Here is a 27,118-nt window from a genome sequence, read left to right as displayed (position 1 = left end):
AACAGATTTATTTGGGCATAAGCTTTCGTGGGTAAAAAACCCACTTCTTCAGATGCATGGAGCCAGTTCAGAGTTGAAAACAGTAGTGAAGTCTCCAACTCTAAAATTATTATAATGTTCTGTTACTTTGGAAGACTAGAAAGCTGGTTACCACCTTGAAGAATATATCCAGAGGTGGAGAGCATGCTGAGCTTTAGTATAGTGTTGAGAGAGAGTCTTCCTTGGCATAGACAAGAGAGGGGTTGCTGCCAATTCCTCATTTTCAGGTTACCTAACGTCCATTATAAGAGATTTTTTTTATGCCATTTTTGAAAATCTCTTACACCTCCATTGTTTGCAGCAGACCTTTGAAATTCAGCTATGGCATTAGGTCTTTTATTTGTCCCAGGGCATGCTGTTCAGGTGTTATTAAAATCTAATCTGTTTGAAAAAATCACCATTCTTTTTCCCTCACTTGCTATAGCAGGCTGTCAAAATAAGTGAATGTGAACCTTCTATAGCCAAGCACCCTCCACTACCAAGGCAGCATCAATGGACTAACCACATACTAAGCTGGAAACTTAGCTAGAGAGAGAAGAAGGAGAGCGAGAGTGAGAGCAAGACCAGGTTCTCTGCTCCCAACCCAGCATATGGCTACAGCAAACCATTCCCTCCACCTCCCCCAGCCCTAGCATCATTTGGAGTAGGAGCCTGAACCCCATGTGGAGAAAGAGCCAGTCAGGCTGCCATGCTCCCAACCCCTTGTTAACTGCCTTCTGCTGTTGCTAGCCAATGTAGTTAGTCCTGTAGCTCAAGTGGTAGACGTTTTTGCTGAAGGTTCAGGGTTCAAACGCTAATGATGTACAATGGAGAGAACTGTTAGAATTGTGTGTGTGTATATATACACACACACACATTTCCTTGTAAAAACTAGGAAACTAAATGTAAAAACTGTTTAAAAGAATATTATTTAGATTGCAAAGTCAAGCACTTGAAACATTTTGATAGTTTTTAATTACATGATCATACTGTTTTCTCCACAGGACTCCTGCCTCATTGAGTGTACAGTATGGATCCCCAAGGGGACAAAATTAAAATTGTATAGACACCTTATTGAAAACTAGTTTTAGAGACATGATTGGTCTGTTAATGCCAGCAAGTACAATTTCATTAGGGAGTAACCATTTTAGGACTTAGCTTATTTTAAATATAATTGTAATGCTGTTGCTTCCTGTCCAGGTTGGGGAGATGTAAGGAAGTGTTCTTTAATACAGTAGTCAGAGAGGTTACTAAAATGAAATGGCCTGGATTGAGCAGATGAGATCTTGCATCAGCTTTCTTAGAGGCTAGGCACAGGTAGGCCCTGAGTTGTGAATCAGCAGTGTGTTGTGGTGCTCCCCAGTTGGCAAATAGCAATACTGCCAAATGCATGAGTTTAACAACTTGGAAGACAGACCAATAAGAATTACTTCCAGTTGGAAATGCTGTTTCCTGTTCCCAGTGCACAAGCACCTGCTTCTGCATATATGTTTTACGACTCCATGTAACTTCATTTTCTGAAAAGAGCAGAAAAATAACCCTGGAATGAGGTGTACACTTTACTTTTCCTGTTTAATCATAAACACTACTTTGGCATTGGCTTGAGGCTTGGTAGTGTTTTTTGCAAGCTATCATCTGTCATTAGTTCAGACTTACCCTAAATCTCTTAAATCTGAAAGTGGATGTCTGATGCTTAGGGTAATTCGTGAACTAGGGTTCTCAGTCCAGTTGCTTGTGGTAATCTTTGTCTACTACAAGCAGCTCATCAGCATAATTGACTCTATCGCTATCAGTCTCAGCAGAGAGGCTAAGGACTGAATACGTCATGGAGATGAAACTATCCTGTCTCCTCTACATGTGGTTTCTATACTCCAAGTTCGAAGCATGCTGTTGGTAAGGGTTCTTAGGTAAGAACAATGCAAATTTCCAAAATGTATCTGTGTTGTGGCTAAATGGGGATTTCCTGTGTTGTCACTGGAATGGGTGCTGATCTGTGTACACAGAAATCATTTAAAAAATCTTCTTAAAATTGCCCTTTTAGATATGAATAAAGAACAAAACTGAAAAAGCATACCGTGCTTTCTTTAAACTCTTAGAAACCATGAGCCTTTCTGGATTCATGCATAATGGCAGTCTGTACTAGGATTTCTCTACTCCCATCTATTTGAATACTACTGTATGAATAGCTATCCACTACTCCGTTGGAAAACTTATCAGTTCACATTTCACTTTGGTTAACAATCAGTTACATAATTAAAGTAAGTGGTTTTGTACTCTCTCAGCAAAACATTAATTTATTCCTGCTTATTTGCGTTTGATTATTAAAAAACCTAATACAGTATTTAAAGAACAGCTAAACTTCCTAAATGTATACAAATCTCAACACACAACCCAAATATGAAACACAACGAATCATTTTCCTAGCAACACTTAAATATTGGCCGTTTGTTACAGTAGCTCTCTTTGCAATGCAAATAAAATCAATAACTTATTCTAACTGTGCTAAATGTTCTTTACAGTAGAGCAGACATGCTGTGTACCTCCTTGAATTATACTGATTTTAAGTGCATCATTAGTATTATCTTTATAATTAACCGATCACTTTTAATCAGTTGTAACTTTATGGAAACTTAGCATCACTTTAAAAGAAACACTGAAGATACAGTAAGTTATAGTTCATGGCAATCTTTATATCCCCCAAAAGGATTCCTTCAACTTTTCATCTTTTGAAAGTGTGAATTTTTTTAAGTCTATCTATTTCATATATTACGGTTATGGATGTGTTAGTAGCAATTCCATAGGTGAGGTTGAGTGTGTGTAGATATATAGTCTAGTTATCACAGTTTTACCATTTTGAGTCAACTGTCTCTTGCTGTATCTTTTATATGACTCCATGATCTAAAATTGGCTTATGAGTTGTTTTTCAAAGCAGTCTAAGAGATGTAGCCACATCTTCTATTAATTTTAATGGAGGATATATCTAAATCTGTTCTGCAGAAAAGGACCTAGGGGTTACAGTGGACGAGAAGCTGGATATGAGTCAACAGTGTGCCCTTGTTGCCAAGAAGGCCAATGGCATTTTGGGATGTATAAGTAGGGGCATTGCCAGCAGATCGAGGGACGTGATCGTTCCCCTCTATTTGACACTGGTGAGGCCTCATCTGGAGTACTGTGTCCAGTTTTGGGCCCCACACTACAAGAAGGATGTGGAAAAATTGGAAAGCGTCCAGCGGAGGGCAACAAAAATGATTAGGGGACTGGAACACATGAGTTATGAGGAGAGGCTGAATCTGTTTTTTTTAAATAGTAATTTTAGGCCTTCTAGTTGCAAAGTAGTTTGTTCCTATGTAAATCAGTGCATTTCTGTCTCACTTTGCAGCTGTATGAATTAGACGCATCAATGGTGGTCATGTGAACTCTTGATTCGTATAAGTTGATTGTTTACATAAGAATATAAAGCCAAATTCTACTTTTACACTCTGTACAGAATTTTGCTCCAAATTATCATTTTAATGGTAATAAAACTTGCTTGAATAACTGAAGATGTAATATTGGTCTGCTGAGTTTCTCTTCATTTGAGGCACCTGTAATCTCATGGAAGACTGCAATAGAAAGTACATCTCTTAATAACCATTTTAAAAAGATGTAGGCATTGCTTCAGTCAAGTCTAATGGGTATTTTAAGTGTCAATTTAGTTTTGCAGAAAACTAGGTAATATGCAGGTTGATCTTAGTATTTGTGTGGGGGTTTTTTTTTGGTTTACGGGGGCTGGTAGTATTTCCTCTAAACGTAGCTTTTTGCCAAGCTGGAGACAATGCGGAATCAAATGAGCCTTGCTAATTATGTCCACATCTTACTGTAACACTCATTTTCTAATATCTCATTACCATATCAGTCTTATTAGCTCACTGCAGGGTGAAAACACAAGTATTGAAAGAACCTGGTCAGTTAGTACAATAACAAAGCCCTTTTTTTTTTTTTTTTTTTTACTTTTTTGTGAATGCAGTTGGTTGTTTTTGAAAGCTTTATTGTTTTTTTGTCTCATAACTGTTGGTCAGGAATGTCATCTGTTGTTTATAGAGAAACAGGATGCTTCATAGAGAAACTCCCCTAACCCAAACTTTAAGCCAGATTCCATTGTCTCTAAGCACAATTCCCATTGTCATAAATGGGCATTTTGCTAGATTAAGGACCTCTGTATTAGGCCTTTCTTTTTTAGTGAAGAATGAACTCCAGCACTGCAGACAATTCTCATTGCTAGAACCACTTCTTTGAGACCTTTCTTTCCTTCATCTCTCTCCACTGAGTGCCAGTGACAGAAGAGAGCCTGTGCTTCTGCATATGTGCATCAGTACATAAGCACAATTATCCAACTTAAGGGCAAGTCTTAAAATAAGGCTCTATAGCCTTGTTGTTGTTTGTTGTTTTTCCCCCTCAACATTTGTTCAATATACAAATCTATTATAGGCCACTGCTTTACATGCCAAGGTGGAAATTTCTTGTGTGCATAAGGGACACAGGATTTTTTTTTCTAATGTGACTGGATTAATTGTTGAGTTTGAAAACTTGGCCTGTTAGGCAGCCTTTTATAGAAAGGGGTTTATGTAATAAATCTGCAACAGCTGTCTTGCTTTTGCTGCCACTCAAAATGTTCTCTCTGTGTGACCGAGCATGACTACTTCCATATTTAATTAAAAATGTGTTTTAAGACTGAATAATAAAGAAGTGACTGAGGTTTTATGCGAACAAAAAATCATGCTCCACCATACAAAGCTGAGTAAGCTTCTCCTGTCATCGATTATGTCAAAATGTTGCTTTCTCCAAACACCTTTTCTGATATTTCAAAAACTGGCTCTGGTGCTTCCTGCAGTGCCTTATCTCATATTATAGTAACTCTATGAAAATAATCTCTTTACTAATGCCATAGCTCTTCTTTGAGCTGTAAACAAAGTCCCTCTTACCATGGTGCTATGGATTAAAGATGCTGTGTTTCTGAACAATTTAATCTTGCATTCTTGTTCAGTTTCCACAGTAGGAGGTAGGGAATTAGGGAAGGAGAGGTATATGCTTGCATGCCTGGTGATCCAACAGTTATTTACAATGCAATTTGTAAGATTCTGATCCCTGGTTTTCCCTACAATGGAGGGAAATCTTGTCTTCTGCAAATAGTTTTAAGACCTAGTGCGAGTCACTTGAGCTCACTGAAAGCGTGATTATCCCAGGGTCATATTAACTGGCTACACAACTAAGGAAAATGAAGGCTTTATAAAATGTCTTTTTGCTTCTTATTTATACCATGTGACTTTATACCATTTTTTCCAAATGTTTGTTCTGCTAAAGTTGAGCATGCCTTATTTTCTCTGTTTTACACTCCCATCTATTCCCAGTTGTGGGCATAAGAAGCAATAATAAAGTAAGAGAGCTTGTGTACAAACAATTGATTAACTTTAATTATATTGGGAGAAAAGCTTTAATTTTATAACCATGGTGTGGCTATAGGTACCTGCACTTACAGTACCAATTACAAACTAAATTAGACTCTGATCACTGCAGACCTAATTCTGCACTCCTGACTCGTGCAGAAATTCAAATTACCTCTATGGGAGTTGCTTTCATATAAGGACTACAGATGCTTTCCACCTCACTGTTTTGAATTTTGTGCTGTGATTCCTCTGAAAAATAATTGTAGGTTTTTCTCTGCCTCCATTAGGCTCTCTGATCACTCCTAAATGCTGTTTTTGTGTTCCATCATATCCTGAAAACATCACTAATAATCCAGCTCTCTAAGAGTTCAACAGCAGAGCCAAAGCTTCCACTGCTTGCAGAGAACAGGATTGATCTCCATTTTTAGGTCCTGAATATATTAATAGCAGACGTTTATTTTATAACCTCCTCGATGTGCAGCCAGTCTGTGCATATCCTGAAACCTTTAATTTTACATCCACTGTTATTTTTATTCAGGTACTTAAAATTATACATAAATTGCATCTTTGAATCTCTTCCAATTCAGTAACAACCTTTGTAGGTATAAATTACATGTATAATATATATGAACACATACAATTTGACTTGTATATAGAAAATGAATACATTAGAACTAGATAATGAGAAGAAAATTATTCTCCATTTATTCTAAAGCCATCATGTTAATGATGCTGTTGGTTACAGTGGCCACACATTTGATAGGGTCTTTATGGTATAAATAGACAAGGGTTATAGCAGAATGATAATGCACATTTCTTTAAATTACCATGTTGCTGTAACCTTTGTCCCTTTAATGTTCATAGTAATTGCTACTCTCCCTCCCTCCCCCCAATATTAAATACATTCAGTATTCTGAAATATCAGGGGGTAGCCGTGTTAGTCTGTATCCACAAAAACAACAAGGAGTCCGGTGGCACCTTAAAGACTAACAGATTTATTTGAGCATAAGCTTTCGTGGGTAAAAACCTCACTTCTTCAGATGCATGGACTGAAAGTTACAGATGCAGACATAAATATACTGACACATAAAGAGAAGGGAGTTACCTCACAAGTGGAGAGCCAGTGTTGACAGGGCCAATTCTATTGGGGTGGATGTAGTCCACTCCCAACAATAGATGAGGAGGTGTCAATTCCAGGAGAGGCAAAGCTGCTTCTGTAATGAGCCAGCCAGTCCCTATTCAAGCCCAAATTAATGGTGTTAAATTTGCAAATGAATTTTAGTTCTTCTGTTTTTCTTTGAAGTCTGTTTCTGAAGTTTTTTTGTTCAAGTATAGCTACTTTCAAATTTGTTATAGAATGTCCAGGAAGATTGAAGTGTTCTCCCACAGGCATTTTTGTGTGTTACTATTCCTGATGTCTGATTTGTGTCCATTTATTCTTTTCCGTAGGGACTGTCCGGTTTGGCCAGTGTACATGGCAGAGGGGCTTTGCTGGCACATGGTGGCATATTCTACATTAGTAGACATGCAGGTGAATGAGCCTCTGATGGTGTGGCTGATGTGGTTGGGTCCTCTGATGGTGTTACTAGAGTAGATATGGGGACAGAGTAGGCAACGAAGTTTTGCTACAGGGATTGGTTCCTGGGTTAGTGTTTCTGTGGTGTGGTGTGTACTTGCTGGTGAGTATTTGCTTCAGGTTGGGGGGCTGTCTGTAAGCGAGGGCTGGCCTGTCTCCCAAGGTCTGTGAGAGTGAAGGATAGTTTTCCAGGATAGGTTGTAGATCATTGATAATGTGCTGGAGAGGTTTTAGCTGGGGGCTGTACGTGATGGCCAGTGGTGTTCTGTTTTCCTTGTGGGGCCTGTCCTGTAGTAGGTGATATCTGGATACCTGTCTTGCTCTGTCAGTCTGTTTCCTCACTTCCCCAGGTGGGTATTGTAGTTTTTAAAAATGCTTGTAGGTGTTTGCCTCTGTCTGAGGGATTGGAACAAATTTGGTTGTATCTTAGGGCTTGGCTGTAGACAATGGATTGTGTGATGTGTCCTCGATGGAAGCTGGAGGCATGTAGGTGTCTTTGTGTGTCAGTATATTTGTCTGCATCAGTAACTTTCATTCCATGCATCTGAAGAAGTGAGGTTTTTACCCACGAAAGCTTATGCTCAAATAAATCTGTTAGTCTTTAAAGTGCCACTGGACTCCTTGTTGCTCTGAAATAGAGATCTCTGGGTAGATGGGGCTTGAGGCCAGAAAAAATTACTTCAGAGCAAATATAAGAAGAAACTTTGCCCACCAAACCATGAAATTTACTCCTGGGGGAATTCTGCATATCTGGGGACATGCAGAATTCCTCTGTCCCGCATACTTTTGTATTTTCCCACATAAAATACATTTTCCCAAGAAGTGCTGCAGTTCTGCCTTTTGCCCACCAGAAGCCATTGTGGTGCCAGAGCAGCTGGCTGTTCTGGTGCCCACAGCGGCCTCTGGTGGGCAAAAAGCGAGACTGCAGTACTTCGGTTTCAGAATGTATTTTTGGAGCCAGGGGAGAGAATTCTATGCCCAGTGCTGCAGAATTCCCCCAGGCGTAGAAGTTCATCACAGTACCCTGCCCACGAAGCCAGGTTAGGACAGAGTGGGGCAAACTAGGCTGCTGGGAGGAGAGGGGATATCACAGACTGGAGTTCTGAATGGCTAGTGAGGAACAGACTGGGGCATGGGCTCAGGAGCTAGTGGGGTGACTGAGGATGTTGGAGGGGGGCTGCAGAGACCCCTGGGGATGGGGAGGTGCAGGGACGGGCAGATGTGCCTACTGAATGGGGGAGGCTTGGGGTCAGCCAGGGGCTGCATGAGGGAGGCTTCCCAACTCCCTAACAATCCCACCCCTTTGTCCCTCTCACCCCCTAAAAAACCTGCTCCTACCCACACTTGGCACCCTCCAGGTTCACTCCTAGGCTCCTTCACTCTCCCTCAGCTCCTCCGTTACCCCGGGCTCCCCCAAGCCTTTGCACTGCTGCTGACAGGTGCAGGAAATATAGTTCTGTATTGTAATTTTAAATGAATGACTCAAAGTTCTGAAGTATGCCTTATAAGGAATCTATTTTTGCTGACAGATATTTGGATATAAATTACCAAAATAATTTCCTGGCATGATTATATTATGGTGTTTTGACAAAATATGCAGAATTTTGCAGAATTTTCAAATATTTTGTGCAGAATTTTTAATTTTTTGGTGCAGAATTCCCCCAGGAGTAATACTAATACCACTAAGGCCTTTTAGAGGACAACTCCTGAAATAAAATTTTTGGGGCTCTTTAAGTCTTGTGCTGACTTCAGTGTACAAATAGCAGCATGAGCAGTGCCATTTCAGGCTTCTCCAGCCTTTGTGCTTCTCTTTCTTGTTGGAAGGACTACTTCCGTACGTAAGGGTGTGCTTAATTCTCCATAGCCATTCAGTCTTAAGTCAACTCTAAGTGATCAAACAAGATTGTGTGGTGTGTTTTGAGATGCAAGTATTTGGAATAGGACTGAGAACACAAACTGATTTCAGAGCAGCTGAACATGTTTTAGCAACTACTGCGTTGGGTCACTACTGAAAGTCACATGTCCATAGCCCGGGATTGGCACATCTCGAATAAATCTTAGAAGTTGTGTTGGTGAGGTAGAGAATAGCTGCAAGATGGAGCAAGTAACAAGTTGACATAACTATAAAGACAGATTAGATAGCAAATGGAAATGCAGGAACAGTTGTCAAAACAGAATTTTACAAGCAAATAAGAGAAAAAACTTTGTCACAGCAAATTCTCTTTTGGACTGATGCTTCTAGAAACTTTTTTTTTTTAAATAGCATATACTATCAACATTGTGTCAAGTATCCGGGGGGGGGAGGGGAGGTAGCCATGTTAGTCTGTGTCCACAAAAACAACAAGGAGTCCGGTGGCACTTTAAAGACTAACCGATTTATTTGGGCATACGCTTTCGTGGGTAGAAAAGCATCTGAAGTGAGTTTTTTACCCACGAAAGCTTATGCCCAAATAAATCGGTTAGTCTTTAAGGTGCCACAGGACTCCTTGCTGTTACTATCAACATTGTACCTGATCTGGATATGAGCTCCATCCCAACATCACCACTCCCCCCAAACTAAAAGGGCTTGATTTTTAAGTGCTAAGCATCCAGAACTCCAGTGGAAGTTGAGATCTGAGCACCTGTGGGCAAATTAACTTCACAGGGTCCCTGGCAATTACCCTGCTTACTACCGTCTACGCTGGTCCTGGTTTTTATATGCAGAAAAACAGTTGTTGTGGCACAAGTGGGCCATGAAGTTTTTATAGCATGTTGTGAGGGGGCCTCAGAAAGAGAAAAAGCTGAGAACCCGTGTCTTAGATTCATGCTACTTCATCTTGCTGTAAAGGTTTTTTTAAATACTTTTGGATGAAAAATGCTAAGTTTTCTGTAATTACGGTTTTTCTTTTCAAGTGCAGGTAGGGTATTGAAGTTGTGTGGGAGGTTTTTTCTGTTCAAGAAGATTTTATTCTGGTGAGGTGGGGGTTTTTTTGTTTTGTTCCACTGGAAAAATAGAATAGTTATATTCTGCTCCCGTTATTCTGACACATGTCCCCTTTCTTCTGCTATAAAGCATAACTTAGTAAATGTTTGTTCCATGCATTAACAATATGATGTAATTCATTTGGAACCCAATTCTAAAATAATGCTTACCTTTTAAAAACAGATGTCTAGAAGTAAAATCCAGCCAACTGTGCTGTTAATCCTTTTGTTTACTTCATCGTTCATAGACAAAGCATGTTTTTAAGTTTTTGGGACACAAGAAAAAATATTTGCTCAAATTATTTTCTGTTTGTGTAAAACTTCTAAAACTACTTAATACAAAATGCTTGGATGTAATAAACTCTAAAGTCAGATTGGAACAAGCAAGTGAAAATCTGATAAATACTTCAATGTTGAAGGACGTGCTCATCTGTCTCTGTTGGCAAGCTTGAGTGTGACCTCACTCTTTACAGTTTTTACAACTGTGAAGTAAACAGTTAATGACACTAAGGATATAGAAGGTGACAAAGGAGCATGCCCATTCATATACTGAAAATATTCTTTCACTATCTTAGTCATGTTTCTTCCCCTCCCCCACACTCCCATTGTGAGTGAGGTATATTCTTGGCAAGAATAGATTGTGCCAAAACAGGCAGAGAAGGAAGGACAATGATTAATCCATCCAAACTGAGTAATTTTTAAACTATGAACAGCATTCCAAGTTTGGCATCTGGATCTCGTAATCATGTTGGGTTTTTATACACTTCTCTTTCCTGTTGACTCTTTTTAATTTAAAAATTGTTATGTAATTTTTAAACATTTTTTCCCTGTCTTATTCCCTCCTCTGTATTTTGACATTGGTAGTGCCTGTTAGTGTAACAATTTGCTTTTCCAGTAGCTCTTTCCTGAAGATTACTTCAGATGGGGATGGGAATGGAGAAATTACATTCTCTTCTCTTCTACTCCCATTGCACCAAGCATCCTTGCAGTTGAGGATGTTTATGGTGGTAGGAGGAGGACAGATTTTCACAGGACTGAGTTTTCCAAAGAGCTCCCATTTAAAATCTGGGTGCTTGTTCATATGTATTCCGCTGATGGTGCACATGTGCCCTATGCACTCAAGTTAGAATTCATTTGGCCAGCGGTATCTGTTGGGACTTATGGGTATGTTTTTACTACAGAGTTAGCTCAGGTGAGGCTAGAACTGGAGGAGCATCCCCACAGCCCTACCTGTGTCAGACAGTTCATAGGAGCAGGTTTTAGATTCAACCAGCAAGGGCTTACCTGCTTCAGGAAAGATTCAGTCAACTGCAGGCACATCATCAAACCTCCGTGAGAACTTGCCCTGGGCTTCTCGGCCGTATAGCTTTCTGCTCTCATGTAATTCAGCATACCAGACTTCATTTTCACTGCCTGCAAGAGTGGTTGAAGTCCTATATCAGCCCATCAGATATCACTAGAGAAGAAAGTGTAGGTCCCCCAGGAAGTCCTATAATTTTAGATTGGTAGAAGGGTCCTGAAAAAGTTTGTGAAGGGGTTCCCTTCTCTCCACTGTTACATCCAAACAATAACAAATGCATCCAATCCAGTATGATGGGGTTTCAACTGGACCACTTACAGACTCATAGTTCTTGTCTTGTCAAGAAGCCCAATTGTACATAAACACTCTGGAATTGAGAGCAATTAGTCATGCTTGCATAACGTTCCTTCCAGCTCTGAGGATCATCCGTTCAGGTCTTGATAGATGACACCACAGTGATGTTTTACATAACCCCATAGGGAGGAGCAAGTTCCACCCCTCTTTGCCAGGAAACTATGCATCTGTGAAACTGGTGTATCAGTTACACTGTAAATCTAAGTAGTCTTCACTTAACAGGACCACAGAATGTTCAGGCTGATCACCTCAGGCAATTTATAAGCAAACATGAATGGCAGCAAAGAATGCTGTCAAGGATTATCCAAGAAATATTTGTCAGGATCAGTCCTCCATAGATCTGTTGTTCATTGTTGCAAACAGGAAGTGTTCCAAGTTCTACTCCAGAGGAGGTCAAGGTCAAGGGTAGGGGCCTCTGTAAGATGCATTCATGTTCCCTGGTCTCCCAAGTCTGATATGTGCTTAGCCTCCAATTTTTTTAAATCTCAGGAATAATTAGAAAACTCAGAAAGACTTGGGCAAAATGACAGTCCTAGCACAAGCCAGGTTAATGCAATTTTAGTTCTTGGATCTGATTAATCTATCACTTTGGCCCCCTATTCAGCAACTACTTCAAAGGAACCTGATGTCACAAAGGGAGGGCCAGAGCCAACTTCCGTACTCCTTACAGGTTGCTGATAGTTGTCAGCGCTAGAGAGAAGTGGCTCACCAGAAATCTAGAATATCCTCGTAAGTGTAGAAAGGACTCTACCAGGACTATCTATTTTGCCAAATGGAAAAGGTTTATCATTTGGGCCAATCAACGACTATGTTCTTTATAGACTCGGATTCCTAGGCATACTGCTTATCATTACAGAGATCGGGACTGGTCATAAATTCTTTAGTCTACTCACAAGTCATGTCAAGTTAATCCCTCTCCAGTTCAAAGGCACTCGGTTTTCTCTCATCCCATAGTAGCTAGATTCCTGAAGGGCCTTATCAGGGTTTATCCCCTAATGAGATGACCTATCACCCCGTGGGCTCTAAACATATTAATGGGTTGATCGGACCACGCTTTGAGCCCCTAGCATCATGCTGCTCTCTTTTTCACCAGTCCATCAAAACAATGTGTTTGGTAGCAATAACATTTGCCTAAAGGGTGGGAGAGATTCATAACCTTATGTCAAGACTGCCTTACCCTGTCTGTATAGAATACAGTATAATTTTGGATAACAAGTTGCAATTAGGCCTCAGAATACCTTCTGACTTCCATCTCAGTCAAGTAATCCACCACCTCTTCTTCTCCAGGTCAAACTAGAAAAACGTAAGCTAAGCTACATACTCTAGAAGTGCATAAAACACTGTCATTTGGTCTAGGTAGGACTAAGCCGGTGGTGGTGGTGGTATTTGTTTGCCTTAACATAGTGCCCAGGCGCAGTAGTCATGGACTAGGACCCCATTGTGCTAGGCGCTGTACAAACAGAACAAAAAAAGCTCCTTCCCCCAAGAGCTAGCTTGTAAATTTATTTGTAGTTTACACAGGCGGGATGAAAGGGAAACACGTTTCAACTTAGACTTTCTTTTGGGATTACTGGCTACATTAGACTGTGCTGTGAATATTACCTAATTGCGGGCCTGTTCCATCAGGGCTCAGGTAGCCTCAGTAGCTCCTTTGAGAAGTGTACTCGTAGTAGAAATATATAGGTAGCTGCTTCAGTACACTCATTTGCACATCACTTCTCCAGTGTAGAAGCTCCACAGTCTGGTGCTTATTCTGGCAGGGTTGTTTTACAGTTATTTAGTTACAGTGACTGTTTTTGTTTTTTTGCATCACTGCACTCCCCAGGGAGTAAGTTAATGGCTGGCTTTGGGGCTGCTGGACCAGATCTTTGTGAAGTATCTATTTCCAGCGGTAGTACGTACTTTTGCTACCTTTGAAAAGAACTGCCTGGCCATAGCATGAATTGGTAGGCGAAAGCAAGGTAGCAAAGATGTGAAAAGAATAAACCAGAGGTGAATAGGTCAGAAGTGAGTGATGCAGTTATACAGATCTGCCTATTTTTTTTAAAAAAATTAATTTTCAAATTCAAAATAGGAGGGCTGCTTTCAACCAAATACTTCTGAAATATATAATACAGATACTCTTGGCTTCTCATTCCTCAGCTACTTTGATTTTAAAAAGTTGCTGATGCTTCCTTAATTACAAGTGTCCACAGGGCCACGTGATAATGATTAAAATATGGAATGTAGTGCTTTTAAAACACTCCTCTTCACAAGATTCCCTATGATTAGGTAATATTACACTTACTACTACAGGTGGAGAAATTTTAAGGGCCCAAACCTGCTCCTGTTTAAATTGGTGTCAACTCCCATTGATTTTAATCACAAGACCAAGTACTTAAGTGATCTATCTAAGGGCAGGTCTACATTACAGCAGGGATTGACGCTCTGAGATCGATCCACCGGCGGTCAATTTAGCGGGTCTAGCAAAGACCCGCCAAATGGACTGCAGATCGCTCTCCGCCCGATGACCCCTGTACCCTACACCTGACAAGAAGAGTAAGGTAAGTCAACAGGAGATTTTTTTTTCTCCCATTGACCCCCCTCCCTCCCCCCCCAACGGTAATTCGACCTAAGGTATGTCGACTCCAGTTACCACGGTAGTATAGACATAGCCTAAGGATAGACAGCAAGACAGTGGTAGAGCTTTGATTGGAACTCAGGACTTCCTGACTCCCATCCATGTACTTGTTCTTCCAGACCATGGTGTCTCACTTGACATTTCAGCTTATTTCATTTTAAAGCTTATTCTTAAAGGACATAAACTTGAAATCTCATCAAATCTTAAAAGAAAAAAAAATTAAAATAGCAAGTGCTATACCTGCCACTGAGCCCTCCTGTCAGTCTTTGTGGTTTTACAATCAACCATTTTTCTTTATATTTCTCCATTATTTCCGCAAGAAGATGCGCACAAACTTAAAGAGGGAAAGGAGTATGCAAGGGAAAGAGTAACTGACTCCAAGATCTGTGAAATGCATAGTAAACAAACTGAGAAAATAGGCTTTATCTAGTCTTCCAGTTAAATTAATCATAGGTGTTACTGTTGTTTGTAACAGGTTTTAAAATGTTCAGATAGAAGTGTGATTGTTTTATTTCGGTTTCTTCCCTTTAAGTTGAGGCTGTCCATATAAAACTCTAACGGGAGGATAACTCAGGTTGCCACCCATGCTGCTGTGGTCACACTTCTGTTTTTATCTCAAGCAGAGCTAGCTCCTGTATTACCTGAGTTGGAAATACTACCTCCCAGTTGCAGTGTAGGTTCACTGACTGCAAGTACATGAGTAGTCCCATTTTTGAAGTTAGATATGTGCTTAAGTGCTTTGCTGAAACAGGGCTAGAGAACAGAAGTGATTAAAGATGTTAGTATGGGGTATGTGTCCACTTTGAGCCAGGGGTGTGATTCCCAGCTTGAGGAGATGCATTAGCCTGATCAAGGGTACTAAAAATAATGCAGCTGTAGCAACATGAGTTACCAGAAGGAGCGAACTGCCTTGAGACAATAGATACATCATCCGGGGGTGGCTAGCCCCTCCAACCACTTGTGCTGCCACAGCTACACTATTTTTAGCACACTAGTTTGATGGCTATCATGTCCCCAGCTCAAAGTGTAGGCATACCCTCCCTGTATGCGAGGATTGTTTGCCTAATCTCTCCCTCCCCCCCATGTAAGAGGCCTTGACTAGGATACAAATAATTTCATAAAGGGTGCACAAATAGAAGCCATCCAAGTGAAATGACAGTGTGGTGACGTATTTGCCATGATAATCGGTGATGGAATACACATGTACTATATTATTCGGCAAACTCGTATTAGCCGAATAGTACAGTACATGAATTGGTGTGCTGCATTTGTAAGGTAACAAGCCTTTATTAAATGTTAGATAGTTTGCATACTCTTCTGACTTAATTCTCAAACACTTTTTTCTTTGAAATGATCATCTTACAAATTATAAAACGCTACAATGTAGAATGACACTTTTTTAGATATGATTGATATAGCACTGGCGTTTCAATAGGAAATGGAGCATGGCAAATTGTGAGATAATGCAGTGATCTTTAAATGTGAAGGGTTGCATGCATAGCTTCTGGATGGAAAGCCACAAACAGTTTGAAAATAACTGGGAAAATATGTTGGAGTATATATGAAAGTCAGATACCTCCTGTCCTTGGTAATATACACTTGTGACCTCTGAGGCACAAACTAGGTGATACTGTGTTTGTATGCAGTATCTAGCAATGTTAAACAAAAAAACAATGTTGCCTGTTTTGCATTAATACAAATCAACTTTTTTCGAACTGGCTGAAAAAATTCAGAAGATCCCAGAAGAACATTCCAAACTTTTCACCACCAAATTCAACTTGGTACATTCTTCCTTTTAGATAGTGTGCATGACAACCCTATGTCAGATTATGTACAGACAGATTCTCCATTTCCTATAACTTTCTCACCATTTTTCTCATGTTTTTAAAGAACAGAGAAAGTTTCCTAACTTTAGAAATTTCATTTAGGGGGGAAACTTTCTGTGAGTATACTTAGACTTGCTGGGTAAGAATCTATAGAAGTATAATCTCATTTTTCTGGAAATGTCAGTAACCGTGAATATGGTTTTTTTGTCGTTAGTCTGAATCTTTCGATGAACTAGGCCAGATTTTTAATAGAGCTCAGTTTTCAGTAGCTCCCATCTAGGCACTAAAGAGTTTGTCTTCCCTGCAGAGTTGACTCAGGTTCTTATTACGTTGTTCTCCTATACAAAATTCTTGCCTAAATGTGGTGGTGCTTTTGACCCTAACTGGCTAGCCTGCCTTGGGATAGAGGCTTAAGCCCAAATGCTGCTTATGCTTGGGCTAGTGACCCACCCACTTTGCAGTGAGAACACAGCTTGCTTGCATGCTGATAGTCCTCCAGTGCTTTTGACAGTTTCTCTTCTCTCTCCCCAGCCCCCCTCACCCCCACCCCATGTTCCCAGTACACACACATCCCACAACTCATTGGGAAAAAATCTCTGAGAGGCTTACTGCAGCACTAAGAACCATGGGACAATCCCCCAGAAGTCCTAGAGATACGTGAGTGAGTGCAGCACCAGTGTGGATGCAATTAAGTGGACACATTCAAGTCTGGTTTTGCAGTGTGGCTGCTTGCAGCCTGGCTAGTCAAACATAGGTGCCAGTTGCCCAGGTTAACTCTGCAGTAAAGTCATAACCTGAATGGCCAGTTTTTCAGAAGTGCTCACACCCAGAAATTTCTGTTTAGAGCAGTAAACAGTACCTTTCCCCACCATTAAGATCTATCTTGAAAATCTGCCTACTTTACTGAGGTGCCTAAATGAATGCTGAGCTCCTTTGAAAATCTATCCCCAAAATCTATTTCAGAATTGTTCCATGACTCCTAATTATAGCCCTTTGTCTCTGAATGTTCTCAAAGTGGTGGCGGGAATCATGGACTCCATTCCAATATGGAAGGCTGAGGGAATTTAGTGATTACACCTTTGGACAATCATGGTGCCACATGACTGAGTAGAGCCAGAATTTGGTGGATAGAGGGACTGCTTCATGTCATGAAACGTGTCTTCAGCCCTAAATTCCATGGGCTTCCTCTTTTGGTGCCTTCTTGCATAGCAAATACAGATCTAATGTGCTGTTCACAGTGCAGGCAGAACTGATACTATATTGATGTTGGAGGGTATGTGGTTTTTTCCTTTTTAAACTATTTGCATCAAGGACATTGGCTTTAAGCCTTTAGAATTTTTACAGTTTTATCATACATCACCTTAAAAGACCAGATTTGGAGGAGGGAAAGCGAGCCTATCATTCAATCTGATTTATTTCAAGCTGAAGGTGCTGTGGTCTGGAACAAGTCCCATCTTCCTGAAGCAGCAACAGTTCTATAAAGGAATGTAACATTAAAAAAACAGTACTAAAACAAATGATCACTTTTGTATCCAGTTGAAAATCTATTTAGCCTCCTTTTTCTGGGAGTTTCTTCATATTTTACAGTTCAAAATATGAAGAAAATTTGCATACTACAGTGTTAAATGTTCACGTCCACTTGGCTTTTATTCTCTAGGATTTTTGGTAATTCCCTCCAATGATTATGCACCAAGTTGTTTGTTTTTTTTGTAGCCTTTGTCAGAAGCAAGTTAATCTAAATGTTTTCGCTTCTGTAATTGTCTTGCTCTGTTAATATGAAGCACAGAGAAATGAGTGCAGTAGCACAGTAGCTAATATTTGGACTGCCAGCAATCCATAGCTCTGATCCAATTAGAAATCCCAAGTGTGTCCTTTGAATGACATGCTTTCACTGGGACACCCCACTACTCCATGGTTGACTCTTGTATTAACCACTGTCTTATAACGCTGCCTTCCCTTTTAATATGCGCACTATTCGCTTTTTTGTCCATTTAGACAGCTTTACAATTTCTTAACGATTAGACTTTCCTTCTAAAACTTTCTCCTCTATACAGCCTAGAATAAAGTGTGTCAAACTCTCTGCTTTCAGTGTTTTTCATAGATTCATAGATATTTTGGTCAGAAGGGACCATTATGATCATCTAATCTGACCTCCTGCACCAACGCAGGCCACAGAATTTCACCCACCATTCCTGCAAAAAACCTCACACCTATATCTGTGCTATTGAAGTTATATCTGTGAATATCCAAAATACCTCTGACTTCAGTATTTACTTCACAATTACAACAGTGTAAGATAGCGGAATTCAGCTGCTACGTTTGCATGATGTACCAACTATCCTTCCTTGTAGCTTATTAGTCATTAAAGGCAAAGCTCAACTATTGATATGGCTCAGATTTTCAGAGGCCTCAACCCATCCTCAGTTCTGCTTGAACAGTTAACTGTAGATGCTGCTAATGGAAGCTGAATATCTAACTACTTTATAAGATTTGTAGATACAAATTTAGAGTCTGTCTAAACTCAAAGTTTAGAGAGTGTTTTTAATATAATTTTAAAATCTTCTTTGCTGTGTTCTGCAGGTCCTTTCACAGATGTTGTCACCACAAACCTGAAACTTGGTAATCCTACAGACAGAAATGTGTGCTTCAAAGTGAAAACTACAGCACCACGTAGATACTGTGTAAGGCCTAACAGTGGAATTATTGATGCAGGAACATCAATTAACGTTTCCGGTAAGTCATTCAAAATGGCTTGTTTTGTAGTTGAAGCTGGTCTCATCAAATCAGTGATTTTTTTTTTTTTTTTTTTTTTAAGAACACTGTGTGAACTAAATATATATTGGGGAAAGTGGAGAGACAAGCAAGAGAGCATGATTTCATATTTATTTTATCTCCATGAAAAACCAACTGTTTTATACACCTCTACTTATTCCTGGTGGCTTAATTTCTAAATCTTTTTTATATTTTGATAAAAGCTAAAACAAATCAGTGTAAACAATGCAGATAATTACTTTCAGAATGCACATGTTTTGTACTCCCTGAAAATGCAGTGTGTGCTTTGGCACTAAAAAAAACAAGACTTTACTTTGTAAGGGGAAAAGGTTAATGGGTTTATTTGTTTGTATGTTTGTTGACAAGTGATAGCTGAATTTTTAACTTGCATAAATCCGCGGAAGTTTGGCAACTGAATTATAGCAATCATAAAAAGACACAGCAGATTGGTGTGCCGTAAGTTTACAGAGTTGAATAAATTTCCCACTGAAATGGGAGGGTTTTGTAACTGTTTAATTTACACCACTGCAACCCAGAGAAAAATTTGGCCCTTAAAGATAAATGTGTTCAACTTTAAATTACATCTCTCTGACTATTTTTCTAGCATTTGCAGATGTACTGGAACAGTCAGATAATATTCCATAAACCCAGTGTCACAATAGTAGTAGAGAATTAGATAGAGATTTAAATCAATCAGTTTTGTGGATTTCACGCAGATCATTGCTCCTTTTTTGAAGCTTTTACACTTTAAGAGGGGCATAATTGTACGAATCTCTTAGATTTCAATGGCAGTTTCATTCCTGGAATGAGGAATACATGGCTATGACTTAGCAATAAAATATTAACCCTATTTATACATGATAGTATAGTCAGTGCTTATAAAAATATATGGAAATACTTATTGAATCAGTTCTACTAAGTCAGTTTTTAGTGACTATTTTAAATAAGCCATAAAACTACATGTATGGGTTTTTTCATGCATTGTTTTATATCTGACTCAGTTTTATATGCTTGGACTCAGAATTGTATGTTCTAATTGTAATGGCTGCAAATTGGGTAGCTAAATTCCAAGTTTTTTCAAGTGGTTACACATCTGTTCCACTCGAGGTGTGTGTAAGTGCACAGTAGTCGGAGGTTTATCCCTCAGTGGGACCAGTCAGGGCGACACATGCACCATGGGCCTGTCTTGTGCCACCATGCAAAAGTATAAAGGACAGAGTTGCCGTGACTCCCCTCAGTTCCTTCTTACTGCCCTTGATGGTTGTTGGAACGGTTGTAGCAAGTTTTTTTTTCTCACTTGTGTATAGTTGGTAGTGTTTTAGTAGTTTTAGACAGTTTGTTAGTTATAGACATAAGTTTTCCTTTAAAGTGTTTTTGAACACTTTTTGTTTCCTGTTGTTGGGTACCTTGGTCACTGGGTTTCAAGCCTTGCCATTCTTGCAAGAAACTGATGCCAGTGGGTGACCTGCCAGTTTCCTGAGGTGTCTCAGGGAGTCTTATGTCAGGAATCTGTGTCAAATGCTCAGAATCTGGGAGATTGAGATCCCTGGCACCAAAATCCAGGAAGCTTGTGGATGAGAACACAAGAGTGCACTGAAGGCCGAGGCAGTCATCTGCTTAAAAGGGACCATCAGCTCCAGTGCTGGCACCCTGGATACCAGCCCCTGAAGTGGATCCATTTAGTTCAGTGGTGTGGGAGACTATCCTGGTATTGTCTACGCCGGAGGCTTATGCAGCAGCCTGAGATAAGAACATAAGAACGGCCATACTGGGTCAGACCAGTGGTCCATCTAGCCCAGTATCCTGTCTTCTGACAGTGGCCTAAGCCAAGTGCTTCAGAGGTAATGAACAGAACAGGCAATCAAGTGATCCATCCCCTGTCATTCATTCCCAGCTTCTGGCAAACAGAGGCTAGGGACACTCAGCATGGTGGTGCATGAGTCTGCTGCATGAGTGTTGCATGGATCTGGTGAGTCTCTTAGCACTGGCTTCGCCGGCTTTCCAAGATACTTCTCACCCAGTACTGGCGCCTGTTGTAACTGTGTCATCCCAGTATGCAATGTCGTGAGTTCCTCTGGTTTGCTGTATGCCTCTTTGTGTGGTGCCAACCATTATCATCTCACTGGGACTGCCATCTCCAGGCTCCAGACATCAATCTGTGGCATCGAAGGGAACGGTCCTGCCTTCTTGGTCAGAAGTTGACTCCAACCTGTCGCAGCTGTGCCATGAATATCATTATTCCCTTTCCACTACCTACCATCCTCAGTATCCCCTGGAGGCTCTGTCTTGGCCATCAAGCAGAGACCCATGGCTGGGAAGAAATTTAGCTCTGGGGTCTTGTCAAAATGGCCATGGATCCGTTGGGGATTTCCACATCCTCCTTGTTCTGCTTTTATCAAGTAGACACCAACACCACACCAGATGCAGCAGGAGACCACTCTCAGTACCAGGCTCAGAATTGAGTGGGAAGTAATTGCTCTGGTGGATCTACCTTTAGAGGAATCCGTGGAGCTCCACAGCACCCACCTTTGACCACCTCCTCTTCATCACCCAATGAGGCAGTGGTGTCAGAAGGTTCCTCATCTCACTCAGAGGACTACAGGGCTCATCATTGCTATTAAAAAGGGTGGCTTCTGGTCTGGATATCCAGGTTTAAGGGGTTGGAGAAAGGGGTTTCAGGCTGGTCAACATCTTAGTTTCTTAGGAACCATCTAGAGTGGAGCTTCATTAATTGGGAGCAATCTGGAGCCCATTAAGGTGCTATGGCAGACACCATCTTCCTTCCCTCTCTCCCTCCCTCCGACAGCAAAAAGGGCCAAGCGCAGATATTCTGTCCCCTCACAGAGATGTGAACATTTATACCCACCCTCCAGGGTCATTGGTGGTCTCAGCTGCCAGTGAGAGAGGACGCCAAGATTAGCAGGAAGGAATGGAAAGGATGCAAAGAAGCTGGATCTCTTTGCCAGAAAACTTTATTTGCCAGTGAGTCTGCAGTTTAGGATTGCTAACCAGCAGTCTTTGCTCGGTCTCTATATAGCCTCTTGGACAATCTATTTAAATTTAAAGACACCCTCCTTCTTCAGCAGCTCCTGATTCGCTCATACAGCCTGGGAGCTCTAAGCAAACATCTTGCTGTTTGTCAAAGACAGCCTACCAATTTCTGGAGTGCCAGCCACTCCTATCCCACTACATAAGTGCTCAGTCCCGCATCACTACAGATCAGTGCAGGGTGGAATTGGGACTACACCCTTCATTTTCCCCCCTTCCCATCCCTATTCTCCATCCATTTTCAGGGACCACTGTCAGGAGGAGGTTCTCCTTTAGGGGGTAATATCTCTGCTTCAGTAGGGGCCATAGAGGAAGTTCCTCAGTTATACAGAGGGAAGGGTTTTCTTCACAGTATTTCCTGATCCCAAAAGCAAAAGTAGGTCTCAGACCCATACTAGACCTGTGATAGTTTTGCGTGGTCATGCTGGCTTCCATTATCCTGTCCCTGGAGACTGGTATGCTGCCCTCATCTTAAAAGATGCATATTTCTATGTGGCAATACATCAAAGCCACAGGAAATTGTTCAGGTTTCTGGTAAATCAGACCCACTACCAGTTTACAGTACTACTGTTTGGCCTGTCTGCAGCTCCACGGGTGTTCACAAAGTACAGTATATGGCAGTGCTGGCAGCATTCCTGAGGAAGTCAGGAATTAGGTGATTCCTACTTGGATGACTGGCTAGTTAGAGGCCAATCCGAGGCTCAGATGCTGTCCTAAATGTCACTCATCCAAACCATCTTTGATGCACATGGAGAAGTCAATCCTGTCACTTTTATATGAGAGAGTTTATAGGAACAGTCTTGGACTCTGTGGAAGCCAAGGCCTTTGTTCCACATATAGGATTGCAGATGATGCTGGCCGTTGTGTTAGACCTGAAGGCCCATCCTACCATGAGGAGTATGGACTAGTATGGAGTATGGCTTCTGGGGTATATGGGCTCAGGCACTTACGTAGTTCAGCTTGCCCGGTGCCGTTTTCAGCAGCTTCAGGGGTAGCTGCCATCTGTGTACTCTCCATAGAAATGATGGTTTGGATACCCACTGAAATCTTGGCCTCTCTAGACTGGTGGACAGATCCTTCAAGTGTGTATTGGGGGGGAGATCTGTTTGCTCCTTCTCAGTCAGCTTTATGGGTTTAACTGTGGCACTTAAATGCTTCTGAAATGGACTTGCTTTCACACTGAAATTCACATCACGATGGTGATAAACTCAATCCTAAAATGCCTACCCCAAATTAGCAATGAATTTTTAAACTATGCCTGATAAATACTTGAGTTTTTCAGATTTCTTTCCTTTTGATAAGCACTGTTTGAGGTTAAGGAAGCAGGATTCTGGGATTACAAATGTTAGTTCTTTGTTTCCTTAGAAAAGCTATAGTGACCTTTCAACTGTAAGTTTTTTTTATTATTTAATGATGGCCCATTTGCACTCCAGCCTCTTTCAAAAAGATCTGTGCACCCCTTTTGTTCATGGAAGTTTCCTTAAACCACAAAACCTGGAGGGGGACTGCACACACAAAGTAGCAGAGTCACCCTGGGTCTGGAGGGCATAGGGTAATACGAACAGACCACGTAAGAGGGTCTACATATTGAAGGGGCTTTCAAGAGAAGATTGAGGGAGGAGGCAAGTGATGTATAGATAGTGGGTTTCCAACAATTTTTGGGTAAGTGCACCAGGTACTGCTATATGTAGAACTGTTGTATTAGCCATGGAAGTAGCATGTTGTGCTCTGGTACCACATTGGGGTGGGTTGAGGGAAAGGATTCAAAACATCCCCAACCCTTGCTGAAAACCAGGTTCCCCTAAGTTGCATAGCAAGTTACCTGTGTTTTAGCCTGTTGGGAGAAGCCTGTGTAGAATTGACTGATGCTAGTCACCATCTTGCCAAGTGTTGGTTTAGTTGCAATATGGGAACCAAAGACAGCAAACCCATTTCCATCCTGCCTTAATACTTTAAATAGGGCCTAAACAGTGTGAACTGCATAAACTGCACTAAGTAAGGTCAGAGTGCAGTCAGGTGATTAATCATTGGAACAATTCACAAACGGTTATGGTGGATTCACTATCATTGGCCGTTCATAAATCAAGAGTGGATGTTTTTCTAAAAGATATGCTGTAGTTCAACAAGAATTATTTGGGGGAAGTTAAGTGGCCTATGTTATGCAGACGGTCCGACTAGATGATTAGTAATCCCTTCTGGCCTTAGAATCAGACTATCATGTCTGGAACCTCCCATCTACACAGATCCAGTTTACAGGATCAGGGCCTGAAATACAAAGTTTGGAAAAGAAAAGGTCAATTGGTGCTATGCTGTTTGAATCTTGCATTCTAGTTTTCATGATCTTGCCTACATTAACTCCCCCTTTCTCCCCATATTTTCCAAAATATGCAAATAGCGTAGTTTAATTCTCAAAACTCTTCATGGGCATGCTGTCTAACTGTCAAACACACAGCAGTTTAAAAAGCAGGATTTGATGTTTGTTCATGGATCAAGAGAAGCAACAATATTTTAGGCACATCAAAAATACTTCAGCTTCTTGCAGCATGTTAATAGGGTTAGCACTTTTAACCTTCACCAAATTTTGATTTCATGAATACATAAGTAATTATTGTAACACTTGTAGTGAAGTGGCGGATGTACTGCTTGCTACCAGACACAATAAATTAGAGGTTGGGGGGAGAGTTGCGTATATGATTTACTTTGGTATAATTTTGCTTCTCAGCACTGATACTTGTCAGTAGCCATGTCAAATAGCATATATTTAATTTGTTAAATGTGCAATAAAAAATCTATTAGTGTCCTAAATTTTAAGAAGTAAAAATAACATTCTTTTTTGCTTTCTGAAGCAAGATATTTTCGGTCTTGTAATTTAAATCATATGTAAGGCATAAAACAGCACTTGGATCGTCCAAAACCTAATAAGAAAATATTGGAGTATAACGATTTGGATGGTAACTTCCAGCCAATGAAACTAATAGGGCTGTATTTACAATCTCTACTCCATCCTCCTGAGTTTCTGCTGACTAGGTTTAACGTGGCAATTTGGTTGCACTAGAGTGGCACCGCATTTCATTTTTTAAAAGATCATTGCAAAAGTCTGACTGCATAAAGATCTTGTCCACGTTGTTGTTGTAGTTTATCAGAAAATTACTATCTGAAGCTAAAATGGGGGCTGTTGTATCTTCACCATGCTACCAGTTGTCTTGCATTAAAACGGTATAATACCGTTTGAAGTTTCTCATAGGAATGTACGCTTATAAGTGGATAACTTTCCTCTCCGATAAGAGGAGTCCAGTCATATTATCGGTATAATCTGCTTTACTTGAGCTAGCATGATAGCTCCCTTAAAACACACCTACAATGGCTGAAAATCAAGCTTTCCATTCTCCAACAGTGTGGCAAATGTCCAACCTCTAGACATTGTTTTGAGAGTATTTCAGAGCACTATTTAAATACCAGAATTTTTTTAAAGCATTCCCATACCTATCAGCACACACTTAACGACAATTCCAGGCTTGTCGCCCAGATTTTCAAAAAAAGGCTGAGTACATAAATGTACATACAGTGTGTCTGATTATGGCAATTGAGTGCAAATGATCATCAGCAGCTATTTGCATAATGAGCAGATTGGCATTTGGTCTTAACTACTTTGAAAATTGGGCGTGTGTGTGTTTGAGTTGCTTCTTTGACAAAGACCTTCCTTCTGGTTTTGTAGCTCCCTGGATTGTGCAGTCTGTAAAAGATGCACATGAAGATAGTGGGGTTTACTTGCGGTTGCAGTCAAAATTTGAAAATTTCACCAGATACTGATATGCGGCAAGGAGTGGGGGTTGGGGAGGCGCATCCCATCCATGGACAAACACCCTGGTGGAAAGCCCAGCACCTCAGTTCATCTTCTGGGAGGGCAGCGCTAGGATTCCCTCTAGGATGCTGTCTGTGGACATCTTTAGGGGATTCTGTTTTTCTTATAGGCCTCTGGATAATAGGTACTTGATAACATTAGCCCTCCCCAAAGTCATCTAGTTGGTGAAGAGAAGAGTATTCATTTCCTCCATCCCAGAGACTCCTGACTACTGCTCTGCTCTTCCATCAGCCTTGCAGTTGCTGCACAGAAGAGCCTTGTTTCTGTTTCTCTGTCCTCCTCCAGGACTCAAATTGGGCAGAGCAGCAACCTGTCACTTTGTTGAAGCTGCTGTCTTGATCTCCAGAGTCTCATCTTACTACTTTTTAAATTGAAAGACACTGATGATTGCAGAGGGAACCACAAGAATGTGAAACATATGTAACCGATGCAGTCATGCCTGCCTGCATCTGCAGAGAGTCTGAAACAATAGCTCTGTAAGTATGAACAGCTTCATTTCCATGGTATTAACTGGGATTCCTACTGATAATTTAAAGCCTCTGATATCATCACATGATTTTGGGACCTGAGGCCCTATACCCATACTTACGCCTTAATCTGGCTGTGTTCAAGGGTATATTCAAACCCTCCTGAGGTGCCCAGCAGAGTATATGTTGTCATATTTCAGTATCTGCACAATCTGCTGTTGTGAGTAGCTTCTCATTTTAACACATCAAGTGGGCAGAGATTAGGAAAGCTTTTTTAAAAAAAAAATAAGAAAATAGGCACTATGTTTGCCCTTCTCCAGTCCTCTGGGACCTCATCCATCCTCCATGAGTTCTCGAAGATAATTTCTAAAAGTTTTGAGATTGCTTTGGTTCCCTTAACTACCTTAGGGTGAATTTCATCAGACCCTAATGACTTGAATTAAAAATTACTTAGATGTCAAATTTGTGCTTCAGCCTGATGAAATGCATCCTAGAATACTCAAGGAGCTAACTGAGGAGATATCTGAGCCATTAGTGATTATCTTCAAAAAGTCATGGAAGACTGGAGAGATTTCGGAAGACTGGAAAATGGCACTATATTTGCCTATCTATAAAAAGGACAATAAGGACAAACTGGGGAATTACAGACCAGTCATCTTAACTTCTGTACCTGGAAAGATAATGGAGCAAATAATTAAGCAATCAATTTGCAAACATCTAGAAGATAAGGTGATAAGTGACAGCATGGATTTGTCCAAAAATATCATGTCAAACCAACCTGATGGCTTGTTACCCTGTCAAAGAAAGCTTTGTGGATGGGGGGAAGCAGTATAAATGAGAGATCTTGACTTTAGTAAAGCTTTTGATACTGTCTCGCATGATCTTCTCACA

General features: G+C 40.6%; 1 protein-coding gene across 2 annotated transcripts in view; it reads left to right on the top strand.

Annotated features, from left to right (window-relative positions):
• The window catches only part of VAPB (VAMP associated protein B and C), a 49,586-nt gene that overhangs the window by 2,720 nt on the left and 19,748 nt on the right, over positions 1–27,118 (top strand). For both annotated transcript variants that reach the window (XM_074969787.1, XM_074969786.1), the window contains exon 2: positions 18,659–18,811. In XM_074969787.1, the coding sequence (XP_074825888.1) occupies positions 18,659–18,811 (153 nt within the window). The remainder of the gene's footprint in view (positions 1–18,658; positions 18,812–27,118) is intronic.

This window comes from Natator depressus, chromosome 13 (assembly GCF_965152275.1).
Source record: "Natator depressus isolate rNatDep1 chromosome 13, rNatDep2.hap1, whole genome shotgun sequence".
Lineage (NCBI taxonomy): Eukaryota > Metazoa > Chordata > Testudines > Cheloniidae > Natator > Natator depressus.
This window is presented reverse-complemented; position numbering and strand designations above follow the sequence as displayed.